The 15,462-nt window shown below is 50.1% G+C and overlaps 1 protein-coding gene and 1 pseudogene across 1 annotated transcript in view; one reads left to right on the forward strand and one right to left on the reverse strand.

Annotated features, from left to right (window-relative positions):
- EFCAB8 (EF-hand calcium binding domain 8) overlaps positions 1-15,462 on the reverse strand; it is a 64,249-nt gene that overhangs the window by 22,066 nt on the left and 26,721 nt on the right. The window contains 8 exon segments of the mRNA XM_061209822.1: positions 295-516; positions 8,046-8,180; positions 9,238-9,453; positions 10,320-10,524; positions 11,362-11,432; positions 12,199-12,426; positions 13,590-13,703; positions 15,081-15,218. Of these exon segments, the coding sequence (XP_061065805.1) occupies positions 295-516; positions 8,046-8,180; positions 9,238-9,453; positions 10,320-10,524; positions 11,362-11,432; positions 12,199-12,426; positions 13,590-13,703; positions 15,081-15,218 (1,329 nt within the window).
- Positions 1,947-2,329, forward strand: LOC133103612 (small ribosomal subunit protein eS24-like; annotated as a pseudogene).

The following is a 15,462-nucleotide window of genomic DNA, read 5'->3' on the forward strand; positions in this document are numbered from 1 at the left end:
ACAGATCAGATGCACGGCTGGGGGTGAGGGAGTTGCAGGAAAAGAATGATGGAGCACAGGACCCACGGGGAAGGCTTCTTAGAGGGGCCTCCTGACCAAGCCCTCCCTCATTTCACTGGGCCCACGAGAGCAGAAGAGGACTCCTCTAGGTAACCCAACCCCACTGCCCACTGTTTTACAAGTGCAACCAGTACCCAGAAGGTGTAGGGACTAGGCAAGGGCCACATATGGCAAAGAGGTGGCCAGAGCTTGGCTGATGCCAGTCCCTCAATCTCAACGCCAGTGCTTCCTCACCTTGATGTGTCCTTTACAATCCCCTGTGACAAGAATCCAGTCATTTTCATCAGTGGCCATGGCACCCACCACCACATCCCCTTTGTCTTCAGCGTCCACGGGGAACTTCCCCAGCAGGCCTCCGCTCCCGTGGATGGACCAGGCATAGATGTAGCCGTCCATGCAGCTGCTCAGCAGGGCAGCCGTGTGTGGCAGGCGAGGCCTGCTCTGCAAGAATATTATCTGTGCAAGAGAGGTGATCCCGCTCAGCGGTGCTGGGAGCTGGAGCTCACCCTGGCCGCTGTCACAGGTACTGAGGGGCCTGGGCAAGGAGCCACACCCACCTGGTACCCCAGTTTCCTAGATGCCCAGTGAGAATGGTGATGGGATACCACCTTTCCTACCTAGCTGGTGACCAGGAACATTTGGCCAGACTATGAGCTCCTTGAGGACAGGGATTTGTGGGGTTTTTTGTTGTTGTTCACTACTTTATCCTCAGCAGCAACTACAATGCTGCCTGACACATCATAACTGATCAATGAATGGTTATTGAATGAAGACATACAAGTTTGATTTGTCCTAAGGCTCAAACAAGATTTTCTAAGACCTGACCTCAACTCAAAGCGATGTGGTGAACAAACTCATTCCCCTTCATATATATCTACAGTGAAATGCCGTATTTGCCAGCCAATCACCAAGAAAGCATTTTAACCAAATTCTTCCTCAAGTCTTGGTTGGATCATGCCCTTTGCTAAATCTCTGCTCTGCTCACTTTCACCTTACACATCACTCCTGTGGCCCCCACCCTGCATGGTTAGCATGAGAAGAGAGTTGCTTGCCTGGTACCCACCATGTGTGAGGCAGAGAGAGCACAGTCAGGGGTAGAGCGAGTCAGACCTGGCACGAGAAATTGGAGGCTTCCCCACTCCTGCTAAATCAAAAATTCCAGTGTAGTAGCTTATGTGTCCCCATGTTGCCAACAACAACAAAATTTTTGATTATCCTTATTGCCATAGAGACTCAAAACAAAATACTCAGCCTGTGTCCCGTTGACCCAGGTTCCAGGGTCACAAAACCAGGAGTCTCTAAACCAGAGACAAAGGGCAAGCAAGTATTTTCCCATTTTACATAAGTGTACTTTGCACACTGTACAAAATGTGGACAGCACAGATGAAAAGAAATCAAAATCAACCACAGAATCCCAATACCCAGAAATAGCCACCATTAAGATTTTAATGCATTTCCTTCCAGCTTTTTTCTAATTACATTGTCTATAAAGACTTTTATCATATCTTTTAAAATTATGAAATATACATGCAAGAATAGACAAATAAGAGAACTATATTCAATATCCTGTGATAAACCATAATGGAAAAGAATATGAAAAAGAATGTATATATATATATATATATGTATGTATGTATAACTGAACTACTTTGCTGTACAGTAGAAATTAACACATTGTAAATCAACTATACTTCAATAAAATAAACTTTAAAAATAAATAAAATTTCATTTAAAAATAATAAAGTGAAATTCTATTAAAAAAAGAATAAACAAATATACTAATGGAATAATAGAGAGGGTCCAGAAATAGATTACAGAAGACTACGATATATAATGATGATAGAGATTTTTTTTCCTCCTTGGCTGCTTGCAGATCAGCTGCCATCATGAACGACACAGTAACTACCCGGACCAGGAAGTTCATGACCAACCAACTACTTCAGCGAAAACAAATGGTCATTGATGAGAAGGCAACAGTACCTAAGACAGAAATTCGGGAAAAACTAGCCAAAATGTACACGACCACACCTGATGTCATCTTTGTATTTGGATTCAGAACCCATTTTGGTGGTGGCAAGACAACTTCTTTGGCATGAATCACGATTCCTTGGATTACACAAAGAATGAGCCCAAACACAGGCTTGCAAGACATGGCCTGTATGAGAAGAAAAAGACCTCAAGAAAACAGCGAAAGGAACGCGAGGACAGAATGAAGAAAGTCAGGGGGACTGCAAAGGCCATTGCTGGTGTTGGCAAAAAGAAGGAATAAAGATTCTTCAGTAACTGTATCTGCAGTGATTGTGCAGATTTTTCATGAGAGGATTAATAAGCTAGGACCTTTTATATAATGATGATAGAATTTCAAGCCAGTGGAGAAAGATAAACTATTCAATAAATGGTATTTGAACAACTGTCTACCAATTTAGGAAAAAAAAAAATTAGATTTATACATCACACCATACTCAAAATTACTTATACAGGACAAAAAGCTGACTAAAAATATATAAAATTATAAATGTCTAGAAGAAAATATAACAAAAATTTCTGTGATCTTGGGATAAACAATGCCTTTATTGTCACAAAGGAAAATAACAAAGATGGCTAGATAAAAATTAAAACCTCAATGTGATACCACACAGATGAGGCAGATGAGGCAGATGAGACGAAAATATTTGCAAAGGATTCATTTCCAGAGCATATAGACATCTCCAAGAAATTAATAAAAAAAAGAAAGGAAAATGATACGAATATATATTTATTCCACTGAAGAAATGCAAATGTCTAACAAATATACAAAAAGCTCAATATCACCAATAATCAAAGAAATATCAAAAGACAATGCTATTTTCCACCTACCAGACTGGTAGAAGTGAAGAAAAGGCTGATGTCTAGAATTGGCTTAGTGTGAGGACAAAGGCAGACTCACGTACTGTTAAGGGAATGTAGATCATCACAGTCTTCCTGGAGATAAAATTGGCTTGATCAATCAAAACATAAACTGTGCACAATTGGTGATCCCTCAATCCTACTTCTAGGAAATCTAGCATAACCTGCAGAGATAAACCTATGAAGAGTCTCAACTGCACCATTGTTTACAATAGCAAAAAACTAGGAACAACTTCAATGTGTATCAATTGGGCTTTCATTAAATAAATTATGGCAAATTCAAGGAAATACACTGCAGCCAGGGGCAGAATTACCACTGAAGTTCACAAAACTCAAGGCCAAGTAAAATCAAGGTCAAGTTCAAAGCTCTTCCAAGGTCATGGGAAGAACTAGCAACATGCAGTGACTACTGTAACTTTGTCAACTTTGTAAGTTTTGAAATATGCTATCATTTCTTTTCTCATTCTAAATAAATTTTCACTTTTGTATCTAACTTTATATTCGTAAGTTTGTGTTATTTTTCTTATACGTGCCTCCCAAATTGTGTAAGTTCCAGGCTCTAAAAAACCTAGATCCGCCCCCTGTATGAAGCTATTAAAAAGAATGAAGTAGATAGAGTTATATGTACCGAGAGGAAAAGTTGTCCACTGTACATTGCTAGGTTAAAACAAACAAAAAAAAGGCAAACAGCTGAACTACAGTCTCAAGCACTCCCAGTTTTATTTGAAAACCAAAGCTATACTTGTGTATATATAGCATATAGACATACAAAAAATACATCTCAAAGATGCACACAATTTTTATAGTAGTCATTATTTATCATTTTTAAGGAAAATTTAAAAATTTTGTCATAAGCATTCTCCAGATCCTTAAGTGTTCTTCTAAAACATGATTCCTCATAGCTACACAGAATTTACCAAAAAGATGTGCCATGAAGCTCTCCCTTTTCTGAACTGGGGAAAAGCTGAGCTTTCCTTCCCAAAGCTTCCTCCACCAGCCCTGGGACAGCTAAAGTGGGCAGGCTGGAGGTGACTGAGCAGAAAGGACTGTGGCTGGGAGCACATGGGCAGGGCTGTGTGGCCAGTGTCAGGAGCGGGCACAGAGAAGAGGGGCACAGCGCAGGACAGAGCGGGACCCGGGTGGCTGGGAGGCAGAACCAACACTATTCCTTTTGCACTTTGCACCCAGCCCCGGAAACCTCTGACGTAGTCCCCTGCCCAGTTTGGAAAGAGCAGCCAGACTGAAGTTGGGCATTCCAGCCTCACTCAGTCGAGGGGTCTCAGACAGTTCTCAACCACAGGGGACCAAATGTCTCCCAGCAGGCCCTTCAGAGGAAGCAGAGGTTACACCCAGGCTAGGTTTCATACCTTTCAGAGCAATTCGCCACTCTTCACCTCTTTGGTCCTTTACTACTAGGGAGAGCTTGGGGTTCATCTACAGACTGTCGGGGCACAGCTGCGCCTGGATCCACATCCCTGCCTCCTTCCCAGGTGGGAGACTGCCATACCGCACAGCCTTCTGAGATGGCCAAGCAGAAATGGTGGGAAGGAAGACCTGACAGGCAAGACCTCCACCCCAGGTATCCTTGTCCTAGCCCACCCTCACCCCACTAAGGAAAGGCTGGGACCAAGGGTGACCCACCAGCTCTGGACCCTCTCCAGGGCACCATCCTGAGAAATTTCACTCTGTCTGCTGCTCAGGTCCCCAGAGGGAAAGGACTTTACTGCTTAAGGAGCAGTGGGGGTGGGAGGCAGAGCACTTAGAAGCCAGAGGTGAGGGTCAGCATCAGAGATGGGCCAGCATCAGAGACGGTGACTGCCAGTCACACATGCACACACACGCACACACCCCCCTCTGCCAGCCGTGGTGCCTGAAATCTCACCAACAGACTTTCAGTCCTTCGCATGCAACTCTCCAATTAAAAATTCACCCAAGATTCATGATACAAATCCATATTACACACAGACCATTTGGTAAAAAAATATCTATAGGCACATGTATACATTGCAACATGTTTGTGCACTTGTATAGGAACAGGAAAACAGGTCTTAAGAGTGACTAGACCTCTGGAGATTGAGGAAGGAGTCAGTCATTCTTTTCCTTTATACTCTCCTATAAGGCTTTAGTTTTCATGAAGGACATAAATCACTTTCTGATTAAAGGGAGAGGGAGAGCTGCTGCTGCCTCCGCCGACGCCGCCACAGCTGCCGCAGCCTCTGGGAGCCTGGAAAAGGGGAACAGTGAGCGGGCAAATGACTTACTCCCCGGGCAGAGGAGGCGGCGGCGGCGGGGGGGGTGAGGCGGGGGCGCTGCTGCTTTGGGGGCAGGCGTCGGTGGTCCACACCAGCCAGGCCAGATAAAAACAAGGAGGAGAAAGAATGACCAAAAGCAGGGAAAAGTGGGAAAAGTTCAAAAGAAGGATAAGACATAACAGAATCTGAGATTCCCAGCAGGAAAAACAGTCTTGTTGCTGCCCGGTCTGCAGTATCTAGTAAAATAAATGTGCCAGTCCCTCAGCCCATAGTGAAGAAGACAAACGGCAAAATTCTTCCAGGTTTAGCGCCAGCAATAATAGAGAACTTCAAAAACTACCATCTTTAAAAGATACCTAGGAGGGGAACTGCTGGCTTGTATGTTTCTCCCCAGTGTGACCTAGTTCTGGAAGGAAGCTACGGCTGCTGAATTTTGAGGGTTCCCAGGGCCCCTTCAGTCTTGGCTGTGGACTCCTTGTCCTCATCCATTGTGGGGTACAGACCCCTTCTGCTTTCAGCTGCTGTTCTCAGATACCGTCGAATCTGTCATTTCTTTTAGTCAGCACAGCTGCTTTATAGTCTGTGTCAGATAATACCAACATCTGAAGTCCTTGTCACATTTTGCTCATGATGTCTTATTTCCTTGTGTACCTGACTATTTTTTAGTGTATGCTGGTCACTGTACTCAAATATTTGAAATAAATTGAAACCTAGGATGAAAAAAAAAAAAAAAAGAGAGAGAGGGGGAGAAGTGCTCTTTCTTGAACATTCCAAATAAGGTCTCCTGTGAGGGCCTTTGTGCCTGCTGTTCCCCCTGCCTGGATAACCCTCCTTCCAGATAACCACAGACTTCACGCTCTAAGCAAATGCCACCTCCTCCATGAAGCACTCCCTGACCTCCCTGTTAAAACGGCAGCGCCCTCTCCACCACCCATGCTGTTCTCACTACCCTCGGCCCAGTTTTCTTACCCGCCCAAGCACTGAACTTGCTCGCCCTGTGACCCACCATCTATTTCACTCACTGGTTAACTGTCAGTCTCACCCCAACTAGAACATCAGCTCCATGAGGGCACGGGTTTTTGTCTCCTCTATTCACGGCTACCTCCCCAGTACCTGGCATGTGTAAATGCTCAGCTAACAACTGTCTATGCCCTGACGGGACTAGGTCACCAACCCAGGAGGTCAGGCTTTGAGTCAGCCATTTCGGTCAGATTCACAGATTGAAAGGGATGGGGTCTGCTGCTTCCAGGAATCCATCTTTTCAATACACTCACCCAGGTGCACAGAAATGTAGGTACAAGGATGTGCAATGCCGTGCTGCTCATAAAAGTTAAAAACTGGGACTAACCTACTTGTCTATCAATGAAAGACTGGCTTCATAGTTTATGATACATCCAAACTATGGGGCACTATGCAATCATTTAAAAGAATTTTTAAACTTAACAAAGGAATAAGCTGAATCTAAATTACTAATGTGAAAACATATCCATAATATATAGTTCAATTTAAAAAACAAATGGAGGACTTCCCGGGTGGCACAGTGGTTAAGAATCCGCCTGCCAATGCAGGGGACACGGGTTCCAGCCTTGGTCCAGGAAGATCCCCACATGCCGCAGAGCAATGAAGCCCGTGTGCCACAACTACTGAGCCTGTGCTCTAGAGCCCACGTGCCACAACTACTGAAGCCCGCACGCCTACAGCCCGTGCTCTGCAACAAGAGAAGCCACCGCAATGTGAAGCACACACCACAACAAAGAGTAGCCCCCGCTCCCCACTACTAGAGAAAGCCCGCGCAGCAACGAAGACCCAACACAGCCAAATAATAATAACAATAATAATAATAATAAAAACCAAAGATAAGCAGTAGCTTGTAGCACTCACAAAAAAAAAGTTGTTTAAAAAAAAAAAGGCAAATGGACATAGCTATAATTTTACATCATTGCCCTTAAAAAAAAAAAAAGACAAAGCTAAACCAGTCTGTTAGCAGTGTTTGTGACTACTGCTGTTGGGATGAGATGGAGTACACGGTGAGAAATAGGGACCTTTATTTTTTGCTTTACACATATCTCTATTCTTTTTTTTTTTTAACCAATCAGCATTTCTACTTTTAAAAGTTTTGGGGTTTTTTTAAAGGCATTTTTTTAAAAGAGAGGAAAGCACATTCAGAACCTGGAAGAGAGGAAGTCCAGCCACTGGAGCTCTCTGCTCCACCTTATAGGACCCAGTCCCGCAGGACACCGCTCCCCTGTTCTCGAGTCCCCGGTCCCCTGGAGCTGGGCCATGGGGCAGACCTGCCGAACCCTACAACTATGAATTGTATTCTCACTGGACTCGTGGTAGGGACTTAGGAAACCCATAGAGTCTCTGAATTACCCTATCTTTGCAGATTAAAGCTGGAAGGGACCTTAGAGGCCACCTCGCCCGGGGTGACAGCACAGGGAGATGCGTCCAGGGTCAGAAAGGGGAAAGGTACAGGAGGAAGGGAGAAGAACAGAGATGACCCAATCCCCACTCACGTGTCATGCAAAACTCAGGAGGGCATTTTAACAGTGGGTTCTGGAAATGCCACCTCTCCTACCTTCCAGTCCAGCCCCCCAAACAGGAGGGCACACTGTTCACCTCCCTAGACAGCCCCCCACACTGGAGACCTCCCCCCAAACAGCGGCCCTGAAGCCAAGATCCTGAGTGCTACCATCATCTCCAACATGCCTCTCCGGGCCCTGGGGAGAACCAGGCTGGGCCCCCGTGCCCCCGGGCCCCCAGGCTCCCAGGCGCTGCGTTTCCCGGCCGCATCCCAACTGTCCAGCCCCTACCTCACAACCCAGACCCTGCCTGAGCATGGCCAACCTTCTCCACCGATGCATTGGACTGCAGCAATAGCTTCTTGTGGAATTCCCCTTTTCTCCTTTCAGCCTCTCTGAAAACTGACGGTCTGCCATGGGGTGATCTTGACCGACTGAGGCTGCTGGCGCTGAGAGGTTTCTGAAAAGCAAAATGGGCCTCCCAGGTCAGCATGAGAAGGTCTCTGGGGAACAGAGACAGAGGCAGATGCTGAAAGAGCAACCACCCCAGCCCCACTCAGTAGATACACCCTCCTGTGAAAGGTACTGTGAAAGCTGCGTGTCTAAAGGATCCTGGGCGTAAAGACACTCTGACGCTGGGGAGTCTCCATTTTAAGTTACTGGCAGCTTCTGCTCTCAGGGCAGAGACTGGAGTTGTCCTTTGGGGAAGGCCCCTTCTTTGTCCTGGAAGAGAGAGTCTGGCTAGAGGTGAGGATAAAGGGGTGTGTATACCTCTTGCTCTAGAAGATGTGAATGCGGTGGTGCAACCCTGACACTTCGAGGATGGTATGAGAGCCTCAGAGCGACAGACATATGTGCATCTCACAGCAGAACTGTGTCTGGCAGGTCGTGTGGGTCTAGGTGTGGACTGCCCTATGCCGCACAAGCATCGTGTGTCTGGGGAAGGTGGGGTTTCTCATTCAAGCCCGGCTCCCCGGAATGGGAATCAGACTTCGGTTGCTGAGACAATCTGACTGGTCCCTCAAGCCCCTCACGAGAGATCACTGTTTTCGCTGCTGAGGGTCAGAGGCCAAAGCACCCTGTGTGAGTAGAGAGGGTAGCTCCCCTGCTCTTCCTCCCTACTCCCCCCAAAACAGGACCATCAGTCAAGCCTGGAAAGATTAATCTGGGGCAGAGGCCAGGGCTCAGAGTGGGAGGGAAGTGGTTGCTGCATCTGGGCCTCAGGCCCCTGGAGCCTGTTCTCGGGAGTGAGACGGCTTGTTGGACGAGGCGGCCGGGTGGCTCATCTCTGCCTGGGCGACAGGAGCCCGAGGATGGAGAAAGGCTTTAAGCCCCAGCCATAGGTTCTCCGGCTGGTGTTCCCTCTGGTCCTGCACCCGAGCCTGCAGACACTGGGTCTGTACTGGCCGCGCTCCGGGAGGGGACAGGGCCCAGGCTCGAGGCAGCGGTGGGCCTAACTGGGGAGGGACCCCTGGCCAAGGCACCTCCTCGGGTGGCGGGGGGTTGGGGGCGGCCACCTGCAGGGGCACCGGCCCCGCCGGCTCCTTGTCTCTCGGGCGTGTCATCACTGGGGGTGCTGACATCAGATTCCGCCGCAGGTTGGCATTGGCCATGGCCCTGGAGCTGGGGCCCGGGGTCTGCGTGTGCAGTTTGTGTGCCCACTTCTGCTGCTTGGCGCAGGGCTTACTGGGCCTGCGGCTCTCAGTCGTGGTGCAGTCATCCGCGTCCTGCACCTGTGCCGGGGAGGGAACCGCCCTGAGGCGCTACCGAGCACATCCCGGAGGGGAGGGAGGCCTCGCCACCCAATGCCAACACCACAGGGCCCTCCAGGAGCCCCGGGGGTTTGTTTCCCAGAAACCCTGTACCCTTAACGGCATCGAACCAGAGCTTAGAAGCCTGTCCCCGAGCCACCATTCATGCCCTGAGCATCCACGGGCAGGAGATGGGGCCCATGAGGGACTCCATCTCCCCATCTGTAAAGTGAACAGTGCTTTCCAAGTATTTTTGAGGTATTTTTTAATCTGAAGGGAAACTCCAAAGTGTAAAATAGATAAAAAGCTGAAGTGCTCTGGAGAAGCCGCTGTAATAGCCTCCAAGCATCTCTCCACAACATGTTTGGAAAACTACTGGACGGGGTGACCCCGAAGGCCCCTTCCGGCTTTAATCTGCAAAGATATGGTCATTCAGAGACTGTATGGATTCCTAAGTCCTACCAAGAGCCCAGTGAGACCAGAGCAGTAAGCTGTAGTAGCGATGGGTCAGAAGTGAGCCACCTTCAAGGAGACAGTAACCTCAGGAGAACAGAACTAGCACCACCAGGCTCTGGAGTCAGACTGCCTGGATTTGGATCTATTACTTCTTGGCTGTGTGACCTTAGGCGAGATGCTTAACCTCTCTGTGCCTTTAGTTTCCTCATCTGTCAAATGAGGATAATTATAAAAACTACCACCTACGTCCCTAGCTCCCAACCTCCTCCAGAACAAGCCACCACCATTCCCTCCACTTCCCAGGGTGTCCCCTACCCACCCCCAAGCCCTACGTGGTTCTGGCCCACTGCTGAGAGAGAAGGAAGAGGACAGCTTGTTTCTGTTGACCTTACCCTCTTGGGCAGCGAGGGCAAGGGGCTCTGAGAGGCGTTGAAATGGAGGATGGGCCTGAACATGCTGATGTTCCAGAAGAGGATGTCCCCATTGTAGGAGGAGGTCCCAAGGAACTGGTTCTGGTACCTGGCCATGCTCAGGACATCCTCCGTGTGGAAGGTCTGCCAGTGGTAGCACAAGAGCACCGGCTTGGTCTTGTGGAACCTGCACACATGGCCAGAGGCAGAAGGGCTGAGAGCTCAGCCTTATTGGTCTCCTGGGAGACCATCAAGGCCTCTAGGACGTGGAGCGCTGACCCAGAGGAGGACACTCCAGAGGAGGTGTAGATCAGGGTTGAAGCTCTGCCCTGCTGACTGCATTTACTAAGCACCTACTATGTGCCTGCTATAAAGGTCTGGTCCTAGGGGCTTTATGTACACTAATCTTACAGATTTGCCCCATTCAGACACCTGAGTAAGGATTCAGGTTGAAAGAAGGGGAAACCATGGCCCTAGAAAGGCCCTCTGAAGAGGAAGGGACCCTGCACATGCTGTTCCCTCTGCCTAGAACGTCCCTCCTGTCCCTAGCCCCTCACTGCTTCACTGAGACCCCTCCTGCTCACTCTTCAGATCCCACTCCACCCATGACATCCTCAGCTGACCCTTTTCTGATGGCCCCTGAGACTAGATCAGATTTCTGTCCCCTCCCCATAGAAACCTGTACTTTTTTTTTTTCATAGCACTCAACAGACTATCACAAATGAAGTTATTTGATTAGTGTGTGCCTCCCCCTGGGAGCTCCAGGAGGAGCTTCAGGAGGATGAAGACTCCATATTCTTGCTTACACCCATCCCCGGCACCTAGTACAAAGCCTAGAACATATCGGCTGCATGGAGTGATGAATAAATGGACAGATGAGTGGGTGAAGCAATAGACATCACCCAGCACTAATTTCCTGCTTGGTGTTCCAACCACCAGCAAAGCTAGGAATGGAGGAACCCATCTGAAGTAAAGAGAGAACAGTTAGCTGCCCTCACCTCCCACGTGCACCCTGGCTACTCACGTAAAATAAGTGATTCTCTTACTCCATCCGGTCATGTAGAACACTTTGTTCATATGGACAATCCCACTAATCTGTTGAAGATGAAAGAAGACAGAACTCTAAGGTACCTCAGAGGAAGTGGCTCCAGGCCCCAAATGTCTTCCTAATTATACCAAGCAAGAAATCAAAACTCCCCATAATGATGAGAATTCCCTAGAGGTGATACCACCATATTTTTTTCAGAGTGCTCTCACATCCCATTATCCATTTGATGGACTTGGAGGGGGCAGATTGGGTAGGTATCCATGTCCATCCTATAGGGGGATAGCAGGGAAACAGACAAGTGACTTGGCTAAGGTCAAACGACTGAGTGATAGGATCTGGACCAGTCCTCTAAATCCCCGGCTTCTTGGCCAAGTGCTCCTTCTGAGTTGGTTAAAGGACTGTGTCACAGGGGTTACTAATGGGCGCAAGTCCCAAAGTGGGACTGCTGGCTTTGCACTTTGTCACACCCACAGACCATCCCTATAACCCTGGCAGTCATTTCCCAAATAGGGGTACGGGTGGCTCTGAATCATGTGACCCCACTGCTAGCAATGCCATCCAAAGCTCTAAGATGTAGGGTAAGAAGTGCTAACACACCAAAAGAGCAAGAGTAGCTAACATCTGTAGAACACCTATGAAGGACAGGCCCTGTTACCTGTCTTCATTTTTTGCACAAGGACACAAAGGCTCAGGCAGGCACGAGGCCAGGCAGTCTGTGTGCACAGCCTTTCAGAGAGGCATGGACAATAGCATGTCCCAGGGTCACAGGAGCTGTGAGGGGCCCCCAGGCCCCAGCTGATGGACCAGACTGACCTCCATCTGGTCCGGGTTGGGGAAGGTCAGCAGGCATTCACCAACGCTGTAGTTCCACATCTTCATGGTGCCGTCACGCAGACCCGTGAGCAGGCACGCCTCTGACTCATCCAGGGACATGGCGGTCAGCTCCACGTGCTGGTCACCAGTCACGGAGAACTCCGTCATCCTCTTGCCCGTCACGACCTCCCACACGCTCACCACGCCGCTCAGGCAGCCGCTCACCACCTGTGGGGGAGCACACAGCCAGGGCTCCTGGAGAGGAGAGGGCCCCCACTCCCAAGGGCAGCCTCCAGCTGGCGTGACTGCGGGGAGCTCAGCTGCCTCTCTGTGTACCGAGAAGACAGGCGCTCTGGGTCCTCCTGCTGCGGGACAAGCCACTCTTGAAAACAGGCTTTCCTCGGCCCTGAGGCCCACGGCGGGCAGTGCAAACAGGCACAGTTTTTTCAGAAGGAAACAGTTTGGTGAAATCCCCTTTAACTCAGAAATGGCATTTATCAGAATCTATCCAGAGAAAATAATCTCTAATTCAGAAAAGACATTTACTGCAAAGTCATTAATCATGGGGGATAGAAAAAAACAATAGGAAATACACTAACTGTCTCCTAAGTAGGGAAATGTTGAGTAAAGGTAGGTAACTCCACCTAAGGCGACATTACAGCTATTACAATGAAACAGTAACAGGTGAACCTACTTCAGACCAACCTTCCTGCTGAGGACATCTAGAAAAGCTGGGGAAGGGGGATTTTTTTTGAAACTGCTGGAAGGCACTGAAGAGCCCTAAGGTATGAGGGGTGGTGGTGCCAGAGGTCCGAATGAGAGAGAAACCCAAAGAGGTGAGCTCTGGCCTCGCACAGCCAAGGCCACACTGCAGCAACGCGGCGGGGCCAGGAAAGGGGGCCCAGTGGCAGTGGGCAGAGGGCCCAGGAGCCCTTTGTGTCCCCACACTTCAGAATCCACGTTCCCAGTTGCCCTGCCCAATGCAGAGATCTCTACTCAGGACCAGGGGGCTGTCCACAGCCTGGGCCTCCCTCCCCTCCCACGATGGACAACGCTGAACCAGGGCTTCCCTGGAAATGGCCCCCAGGAGCAGCACCCACACCCACCCGGGGAGCCTCGAATCGCAGCTCACACCTTGTGTTCCATCTCACACTGTATAAAGAAGGCTGCCTGTCCAGAACCGACCTGGGGCGGTAGCCAGGGGCGCACAGGCTCACAGGAGTTTGGTGACCCGCTGACCACGTGGTGGAGCTCCTATCTTACCCGGGGTGACCCCTCTTCAGGGCTGCTGCTCGCCCACCTCCCACTGCCCTGCACCACCACCCAAGCTATGAGCGTCCTGTCCCACCCCACCCACTGCTGGCCTCAGAGACGAGCTGCTGCCCACTTACCTGCTTGAAAACCTTGCTGTAGAGGATGGCGCACAGGGGCGTGCTGTAAGTCGTGGTCTTCTCTTCTGCTCTCCCAGGCCCCTGTGTCTCCAAGTAGCCTTTTAGGACGCCAATCTACAGGTGAGGAGGGGCAGACAGTTGGGCAGTCAGAAGGGGCCTGCCCTCAGTGACTGGCCCCAGGGAGAAACTTCCAGTAAACTGAGACATCAAGATATCCTCGACTACACGCAGGCCTGCTGACAGCTCACCCCTACTCCATGGCCCCCACTTCCTGAGATCAGGGCTCCCAAACCTCGTGTTCCCACAAGCCCAAAATCCAAGTCCAAGGTCCCTTTTATAACTTCTGAAAAGCATAAAGCCTCAATCTGGTGTCCCCTCGTCCAGGAAGCCTTCCCTGACTACCTCTGCCTCAGGCTAGGCTAAGGATCCTTTCTCTGTGCTTGATGAAGCACCTAGCACACATCTCCATCATAACACACAGCATTTTCTACTAAAATTATGTGTTCTCCTACTACCCCATAAGTTCCTTGAGGGATGGGACAGTGCCTAATTAATATATTCTCTGCTCCTGACAAAGAGCAGAGGGCTGATAATGTGTGATGATTTGAAATGAACTTCAAAGGTCTATTTAATTCAACAAATGCTGGCAGCCAGTCTGACACTCAGCAGAGACGAAGGAACCCACCAAGTCCCTTCTCAAGAAAAACCTGCCACCTGGGAGAGCCAGCCAAGGGCACAAGGACAGCGTGTGTGTCATCTGGCCAACAGTGGGAAGGAGGTCTCAGTGGGGCTTCCCCTTCCTCTCAACCACAAATGACACCTCGCCTCCCTTTCTAGATAGAACCTCCCCCTCTACTGGCTGCTGATTGTCTCCCATCTTGTCACAGGTCCCCCTGTCACCTTGGACGGTCAGCCCCTTGTGCTTCTCCCAGGCTGTCCTGTCCTCCAGAGTCAGGACAGACCTCACATGGGCACCAGCTAAGTCATGGCTCATAGACGGTGTTCACGCCAGGTCCCTCCAGGCTGTCTCCTTCAGAGGGGCTGCTCGGGTATGGGCCCTGCCCTCCTGGGGTTCACGATTTGGCAGGAAGGACAGGCATGTAACCATGACAGGACAGAGTTATAAGGGCCGTGATCAAGGGGAGGCAAGGGAGCTTGGAGCGGTGGGGGTGGGTGCGGGGCTTCTAAGCCAGCCCGGGCCTCAAGGTGGGCTTCGAGAAGGAGAGTCTGGAGGATGCATGGGTCAGGAGGACAGCAGTGTAGACGGTGACCACTGAGGGCCTAGAAACAGTCCCCCAGGAAATCCCAGGAGACGGGAGCTTCGAGGACCAGGCCACAGAGTCTAGCAGCTTTGTCCTCACGGCACGAAGCAGTCTCAGGACAGACAGGATGTGACCACCCCTCGGTGTCCCATGGGACTGCAGACCTCGGCCGCGGCCCCTCCCCTCTGGGTGCAGCCACGGTCCCACCTCCCTCCCGTGCAGCACTCACTGAATAGGTGCTACAGATGAGGCTGCCGTCATCCTTGTGGAAGTATGCGCTGGTGATGGGGCAGTGTCCCAGGGCAAAATGCTTCCCGCAGAAGGACTGGAGGCATTCATAGTCCTGCATGTCCCACACGCGAATATTCTGCGGGGGTGAGAAACAGGCAAAGAGGCCAAGAGTGGGTTCTCGGGGATGCAGCTGGCACCTGAGGCCTTGGGGTTCTCCTGGGAGTGGGGCCAGGGCACCCAGTGCAAGCACTTCCAAGACACACCCACCACACTAAGTGACTGCCATGGATCACAACGCTGTGCTTATGCTCAAATGAGGAAACTGAGGCACGTCCCCCCCCCAGCCCCCCCCAGGGCTTCTACCCTGCTTGAGCAGCTGC

This window comes from Eubalaena glacialis, chromosome 13 (genome assembly GCF_028564815.1).
Source record: "Eubalaena glacialis isolate mEubGla1 chromosome 13, mEubGla1.1.hap2.+ XY, whole genome shotgun sequence".
NCBI classification, from domain to species: Eukaryota; Metazoa; Chordata; class Mammalia; order Artiodactyla; family Balaenidae; genus Eubalaena; species Eubalaena glacialis.